We start from the raw sequence: 8,204 nt of genomic DNA on the forward strand, positions 1-8,204 counted from the left end.
ATCGTGATGTGTGGAATTGTTTTAGTGGAACATTTGCTCAAATAAAGACAAGACTTTTTCATAAAATGGATCGTCTATAGAAGAAAACTAACACCAAGCTGCATGAACCAAATCCCCGCAAACCAAACGTCTAATTTTAAGCATGTAGGTTTCTGCTCAGAGGTTCTTGCTGTTGTTTCCTGTAGTAAAGTGGATTTTAAGAACGATAACGAGCAGATAGAGGAAGGAAGTGAGCGGCTGCAGTCATGCTAACACCTGCTACATCTGGTTAGTCAGACTAATGAAGGACTCCTTTCTGTGCTACATATCTGTCAAATTGTTGTATTTTGTCCCCTCTGATCCTGTTTCAGAACAAAATAACAGAATAACAGTGTAACAGGAGGAGCGGCAAAGATAAAAAACAACACCGTGATGAGATCAGCCGAAGTATTCTGAGACCCTCGTGTGATTAAACCACAAAATTCTCCGTGATTACTATTAATCGCCTCAGTCCCCAGGTAGGCCGACCATTAGGCCTCCGCAAACAGAGATTTTGTTAACTTCCACGCAATCTGTCACTCACGTCCGTCTGCCGCTAATCTTGTTTTGTTCTTTAACAGTCTGTTTGTGCAAAATGACTCCGTCGTTGCTCAGAAAATTTCGATTCGGCCTCCGACGGTTCAGGATGCGACCGCTTCCTGTTGAAGGCGCTTCCTCTGAGGTGTTGCTAAACGGTAAACGGCTGAGCGAGGTGAAGGGAAGGCAACACGCCAAACAGATGTTGAACTTCCCTTCAGCAAGCGCTGCTGAACAATACTGTGATCTACCGGTTACAACCAGGGCGTGGTTGCAGGTTTCAGCTTTCTTAACTGATTTCAAAAACCTCGGTTTACAGTTGAACTTAAGGCTTCTTAAGGTCGACTGCGTTTGCAACAGGACGGTTACAGAGAGGAAACAGAGCATTCTCTCTGCTACAAGAACTAGTTTTTTCACTATTTTCAAAAGTCTTGGTGGCATTTCATTTCCATGCAAACCCAGAATAAACAAGAAACAATAAATCATCAACTCCGGTTGACCAAATCATGAATGTGTTGGTTGTCAGCGGCGCAGCAACACTCACCACAGTGCAGCAGAGAGGCCAGAACCACCACATGAGGGCTAAAGCCACCAGGATCAGCAGCACCAGGAACACGATGGCCACCACGAACCCGTCTGACTGCAGCACAAAATGACAAAACGTCTCAGTTTCAGCAAAGATAAGATGCACAAATAGGAACATGTGCAACTCTTTAATAAAGCAGCTTGATCCTGACATCAGATTCCTACAGAGATGGATGTTTAACAAGATTGCAATGTTATTATTACATAAAAATACCAATGGTTGAACCCTTTGAACCCCAAAACCAACTGGTGGGTTTGAAAGGCATATTGTCCTTTAAAAAAGATCATCAAAATCACACCATTTATCAGAGCGACAAACTGTAACCACAGAAAGATTCATTGCAGAGTTCTTTAGCTAATTAGATTTGATTGAACCTAATTGTCACTGCACAGATTATAAATGCTATGACAACAAAATGCAGTTTGGCACCGAACCAGAAATGCAAATATATATATATATATATATATACACAGTAAAGCTACACACAGCATGTCATAGTATGAACATAAATTATTCTAATCATGTGTGAAGTGCAGCTCTGTTGGGAAAATCAACCAAATGTCAGCTTCAAATCCTAATATTTCAACAAAATCACCTTTTTGTACATTCTAAATTCTCCAAAAAATACACCATTTTGTCAAATCAGATTCTGTAAAAATAAAAAAATTCTGCGCTCCGTGGTGCAACCGTGAACCCATGACTGACTCAACTGTGACCAACAGTCGCACCATAAAAATTCCGAAAGTTGTGGAAACAAGTTTAAAATGGAAGTAGTAAAATATCCATACTGAGGAGAGGCTTTTTCACCAACATTAGTAATGTTGATTCCAGTTTTTAAAGAATAAACAATCAAATAATCATCACAGTCTTAACAACATTATCACAACAAATAGCTAAAATTCAACTTTGGATTTTTCTTTTTTTCTAGGATTTATGCCATTATTACTTTGTCATACTACACGAAGACCTTTTTGAATTCTCTCTACTTCTAGTCATGGTTGTCCTGCTTCCATAGAGGTGCAGGACTTTATATTGCAGTGAAAAATGAGGCCACAGTGAGTAAAAACGTGACAGAAGCAAAGAAAAACGCCCTGAAACTGCTCAGGGTGTAGTTCTGTTTCACCACCGTCTCTTTTTCTGATTGTATTAACTCGACTATTTCCAACATCCAAGTGTTCTAATTCTACCAACAAAACACGGAGAGCACATTACAATAATAAACTCAAATACAAACTACAATGTTAGGATGACCGTTTGGCGGCTGGATAAGCAGGAGTCTTGAGGCCAGATCAGGTGCAGACCAACCAAGTGTTTATTCACCAACACTCATATCATAAAATAAGACAAAACCAAAAATGCAAGGCAAGGCAATGCGGTGGTGGCCTAAGCAGTGACGCTCTCCTCCTCTCTCCCTTGCGCTCACTCGCCTGGCAGCTTTTTATAGGCCGCCCCCTAATCAGCCCCCCAAACCAACCAACATATAGGTTACCCTAAATAAATCATACACACGAAATGCACAGAAATACAATACTTAATTAGTCTAAACCTACTAACAAACATTAAAACTACATCTTTATTTCCTAAAAACAGCTGTCAGCATCTCCATCTAACGATTACAATTACTTTATCGCCAATGTAAATTATAATCTCCCCTCTTCTCATCTGGACTTGGTCTGTTCCGGAACCTTTAAAAAGGTGTTCCAGCTCATGGGGACTCTTTTGGCTGGAACACCTGAGGAGACAACAGAGGTGAGTCGTCACACACTTCACATTCATGCTTAAACAATGCCACATACACATTTCTTTGGTACTCCTGTTCCTAAAAACTGCTTTTTCTCTTTAGGCCTCACTACCACTGCTACTCGGCGCCGTGAGGAGAAGACACCACACAGCACATGCTACTAAACATTAAACTCATCACCCATATTGTCTGTTGTCTTATTTATCCCAGACTGTCGTCATGCGGGTAATGAAGCTCACCTTCATTACATACAAGAAACTAAAAAAACACAAAGTTATTTGGAGCAAATCAACTGCTTGAGTAACTGGAATGAGCAGAAAAGGGAGTTCTGCTTCATCATAACAGGAAAACTGACTGTCACGAAGTCAAACCACAAATTGAGCAACACTCGGTGAAATAATTCAATCAGGGAAGCAGCCTCGCGTTTTAAAACAGAGCCAAAGAGCTTTAGCTCAGGTCACAAGTGTAGTTTATAATGTGCACATTGTGTGTTTTAGGAATGAAGGTAGCTGAGACTCACACATGTGGAGGCAGTGATGGTGTAGGCACCAGAGATGAAGGAGTTGCCGTGATTCAGGCTGATCAGAACGTCCATGGTCCTGTTTAGATGAAAGAAGAGAGTTTAATTAGTGTCGGAGGAACGTGTGCGATTAACCACATCTGATCAACGCAAAGTGAACTAACTGGTGTTAGTCTGCTCCCATTAGGTCATGATTCAAGTTCCAGAAATATCACAAGAAATTCCCTTTATGACATGAAGTTTGTTGCATTTTATATATTATATACACATTATATATGTTTGCTTTGTTTTCAACAGTAATCATCAGGCTCCAGTTGACTTTTTTTAATCTCCATGAAGCACACAATTCTGACTGTTTGTGCAGTTTCAGAGTGTTTTTATTGTCAGGGTAATACAAAAAAATCCAGGTTTTCTGTTGGATAGAGATCGATGGACATGGATTGACAAAAAACACCATCAGTCTGTTCTACACAGCTTTTAAAGAAAGGAACAGGGAATTAATTTAGTCTTTTCTAACCATCTGAACCCCAAAACTCACTGGCAGCTTTAAAAAAAGCATGCTAAGTTTTATAAAAATTGCCAAAATGACACCATCTATCAGAGCCAGGAACTGTAAAAACAGACGTTAAACCTTTCGATGGTCCTTGAACTACTCATTTGTTACAGACATGCAACCAAATCTAGACTTAAACTGAGTATTTTTGGACAAAATCGCTTTATTCTACATGTCTCATTTTTAAAAATCACCAAATATAAAGTGTTTGCACTAACAAGATTCTGTGAAAAACAAAAAATTCTGCAATTCTTCACGCAACTGAAATATCAGGACTGACTCAGCTGCAGCCAACAGCCACGTCACGAAAATTCAGTGAATTTTTAGGCTGAACTGCAGGCAGTGTATACACAGACTGTAAAGTAAAATGACAAAAAGCAATCTAATAGTCAAAGAAATTCAGCTTTTTCTTTTGTTTGCTGCATTTTGTCTTCTAGTCATGGTTGTGCTGTTTCCACAGAGGGAAAGGACTTTATTTGGAGTGAAGAAAAACGTGACAGAAGCAAATACTTGACTCACTTAACGACCTAAATAGGAGGAATAAATAAAGCGTATTCATTTGAGAAAAAAATTAATTTTGCTGCATGTTTTGTCTGAAAAACGACCACTGGCTGATATACTGGCAACTAAATAAACATCTTTTTTAAATATCCGTATCAGTTTCTTCCTCACGAGGTTGGACAAAACATCCCTTATGACTTCCAGCAGCAGAACAAAGAGCCAAATGGTATTGTTTCAGCAACAAATCCTGTGTAAAAAGAAGGAAAAAAAGAACAAAACAAAGAGGTGACATGTCCGGCCGTCGCATTAGCGCAACGCTCAATAAAGAACACAACAGGATGGAAATAAACGGTCGGACTCGGAGGAAGGAAACGCGCTCGTTATCACGGCGGTGCGGATGACCAGCGGTAACGAGGCTCGTGAACTCCTGCGACTTATTTAGAAGGGAAGAATGCGGAGGCCAAAACGGGCGCAATTAAAACCCCTAATGATGAACGGCACCGCAATTTCCATATGTCTATTATGCCCAATCCAATTACCGCAGATTTAATGAGAATTCAGGATATGGAACGAATGAAACGCCTGAAATCCTGCCTGCAACACACAGAAGAGGGGAAAAAGAAAAAAGAGGAAGAAGTGGAGCGGCATTGTGTGCGAGGGGCCAGCTGTGAGTGCGTGGTAGTGTACAGGGGAGGCCTGCATTAGAACCGGTGCAGCAGAATAATAACAAGAGCGCTCTCTTTGCTTTGGATTTCGCCTCAGGCAGTGCCTTGGGCCACCAATCCTCCTGTGGTTCTGAACAGATGAGCAACCAGACCATGTGTCCATTACTATGCAGTGTATTCTAAATATTCAGAACTGACTTCTTTGCACCTCACCTTATTTACCGCGCTAAATATTTAAAGTGCAACTCGCAGAACACTTTAAAGCAGGATGGACTCTGACACGCTGGCCAACTTGTTGATGCTTTATTTAACAGACATATCTGTTTTTATTCCATTTTGTCCTCACTTTCCTTGACATGTGCTGCTAATCTTGGATGTTGAAGCAGTTCCGGTGCATGAGAGCGAGATCAGATGCAGAAAACTTAACATGATTTTAATCGTTCACTGTCAAAACTCTGCGGTGTTTAAGTTCTTTTAAACTTGACGTTCTGTTTTGACGATTTTTAGCCAGACACGAAAACAAAAAGCCTCGTTAGTCGAGCCAACTGTAGATAAAACTCTAAATTCTTTGTGTCGCCGCGTGCCTCTGCAGCTCGGCGAAAGCTGTTGCGGGTTTTCCTGCATGTTAACTAAGTGCTAAATGGGTGAGGGGAGAGGCTAATTCAGCTGACACCCTCAATCCGCGATAATGGCGGGCAGGTTGTTAATCAAGCTGGACTCCGGCGTGTGAAGGAGGAAAAGCTCCCAAGCGACTGACGAACCAGCTCCCCCCACCTTCGCCTGACATCGCCGGACATCCTTAACGCACCACAACCCAACCATAGTCAGCGAGCAGGCCTCTCTTTTTATTTTTTTTTCTCTCCCTCCTCGCTGAGACGCTGACTGCTAATTTACCGAGTTACTGTTGAGTAGGCAGAATCTGCTCTGGCACCGAGGCATAAGTCATATATCCTCCTCTCTTTTTCCGCCCTTTTTATTTCCGCGAATATTACCAAAAGGCTGATTAGCAGCATCTATTAAAGCGGTTATTCTGTGCGGCCGTGTTGGGATAAGTGCTGAAATCATTAGTCACCCTGCCGATCTCAGACTTTTGCTGTTAATCGACTAATTGTTTCAGCCAATTTTAAATCAAAAACTACAAAAAACTGCTCCTCCTGCTCCTCGAATGTCAGAATTTATTGCAAGTTTTGTCTTTTTTTAAACATATATTTCAATTTTGCACTACTTGTTTTTAGTCAATTAATTTTTCTATAAACTCTCCCTGCAATTTCTTCTGTACTGTTTAAAATTTAAAAAAAATAAAAATAAATAATGCTGTTGCCAGCTACTTGAATGTGATAATTTATTGCTAGCTCTTTTTATTTTTCAATATATTTGAATTTTGCACTAGTTGTTTCTAGTAAATCAGTTTTAAACATTCTATAAAATCAGTGTTTTAATCCCCATCTAATCTAGTTAATTTTAATACATTCTACTGTATTTTGGGTTGTTTTTTTTTTACGTGTTTTATTTCTTTTCTAGATCTCTGCCTGTAAATCACTTTGAAGAACCTCTTTGAATTTGAATAATGAAGAACAACCACAAATTAAGTGATTATAAAAACTGTCTGTTGGCCAAAAAACTGCAATTAATTAATTTTTTTCTGTACTATTTTGATTTATCTAACTGAATTGATTTAAATGTATTCTTCTGTGTTTTCAGTTTTATCTTTTACATGTTGCATTTTTGTCTTTGTGTATTATACGGTGCTAAATAAATATAAACTATAACTGATTAAATAAACTGTCAGTTGCTTTTGCTTCTTTTTTTAAAGGCCTACAAACAAACCTGTGCATTGTTGCTCTAAATTTCAGACTTCCCTGCAAAAGTGAAGTAACTACATCACTGAGCAGTGTTTATATCTCATTGTTTTCCTCCGAGGAACTGCATTTCTTATGTTTCGTCCTCAACATTAATAAAGTTCAATCTTTTCTAGTCTTATCTTTGGCCGTGACTAAAAATGCTGCACAGGCATCACCTAAGCAAAAAAAATTAGCTTATGAGGTGAAAAACACTGGGTTTAAAAGAATTAAAAAAGCCAACAGAGTGACTTTGAACGAAGGTTGATGAATAATTTAAAACAACGCTGGCTGTCATTTAACTTTTCCGCAGTAAAAGCCGGTGAGTGACACCGAGGCGAGAGCTGCAGCTGCTTGGTGGGTCGGCGGTTATGTTTGAATAAATGGGAGATGAGAGGGCGGATTGTCACCGGGCCGAGGGATCAGTCACAACTCGAGTAGAAAGAGAGCCCGGTGTTCCCCGGGACACCAGTTGAATGGCAGCGAGGCCTCTTCTTCTCGCTGCAGAATCTGCGGCTCCACGTTTGGAAAAAAAAGTTGGTCCCCGAGGCTCGCGGTAATCTGTCAGAAAGTAGGCCCGCCGTGACGCTAAGCTTTGGTGATGCCATGCAGCTGGAGCGCCCGACAATGGCGGCGCTAATGGCTTTCAAACTTCGCTTAAACACGTGAAAATTGAGGAGGTTGAATAATTCACGGCGGAGCATATGTGAGGCCTGTCACTCGGCATGCAGCAGTCATCAGTCTGCACGAGTTTCGGCTGCAGAAGTTCTAAAGGCCGGGGAGGAAGATAAGCCTGGGGACCTGAAGAGAAGCTCCAGAGTGAGACATCCACCATTTGGAGAGAGTGACATGGACAGGAAATCAATCCTTGCATGGTAGTCGGTAAAAAAAAAGGCCCCTTCACCGCAAACCTTACATACTCGACATTTTTGCCGAACCGTCTTCTACAACTGGTTTCCATGAGTTTAAAAATCAATCAGCAGACTTAAACTTGCTCAAGGTAGTTGCTTCATTACAGTGACCATGAAAGTTACACTCTTACTGGGAAGCAAAGCGGTTTATTCAAGTCCCATTCACGCTTTTGTGCTGTGTATAATATATATTTCTTCATCCACTGAAGTCCACAAAGGAGCAAACCCCTCTCTGGATGTATACGTACAACTCAAAATTTGCAACCAAGCCGACTGCACATGTGCCAGGAAAACAAATGCTTGTTTTGAGAAGAGACAATACAAAGAGATTTTT

The 8,204-nt window shown here is 40.6% G+C and overlaps 1 protein-coding gene across 1 annotated transcript in view; it reads right to left on the reverse strand.

Moving 5' to 3' along the window:
* The window catches only part of LOC103364580 (anthrax toxin receptor 2-like), a 72,782-nt gene extending 69,305 nt beyond the window's left edge, over positions 1 to 3,477 (reverse strand). Inside the window, exons 1-2 of the mRNA XM_008291731.1 lie at positions 3,403 to 3,477; positions 1,100 to 1,195 (exon numbers count right to left, since the gene is read on the reverse strand). Of these exons, the coding sequence (XP_008289953.1) occupies positions 1,100 to 1,195; positions 3,403 to 3,477 (171 nt within the window). The remainder of the gene's footprint in view (positions 1 to 1,099; positions 1,196 to 3,402) is intronic.
* Between the last annotated feature and the right edge of the window lie 4,727 nt (positions 3,478 to 8,204).

Source organism: Stegastes partitus, unplaced genomic scaffold, assembly GCF_000690725.1.
Source record: "Stegastes partitus isolate 25-593 unplaced genomic scaffold, Stegastes_partitus-1.0.2 Scaffold759, whole genome shotgun sequence".
Classification (NCBI taxonomy): domain Eukaryota; kingdom Metazoa; phylum Chordata; class Actinopteri; family Pomacentridae; genus Stegastes; species Stegastes partitus.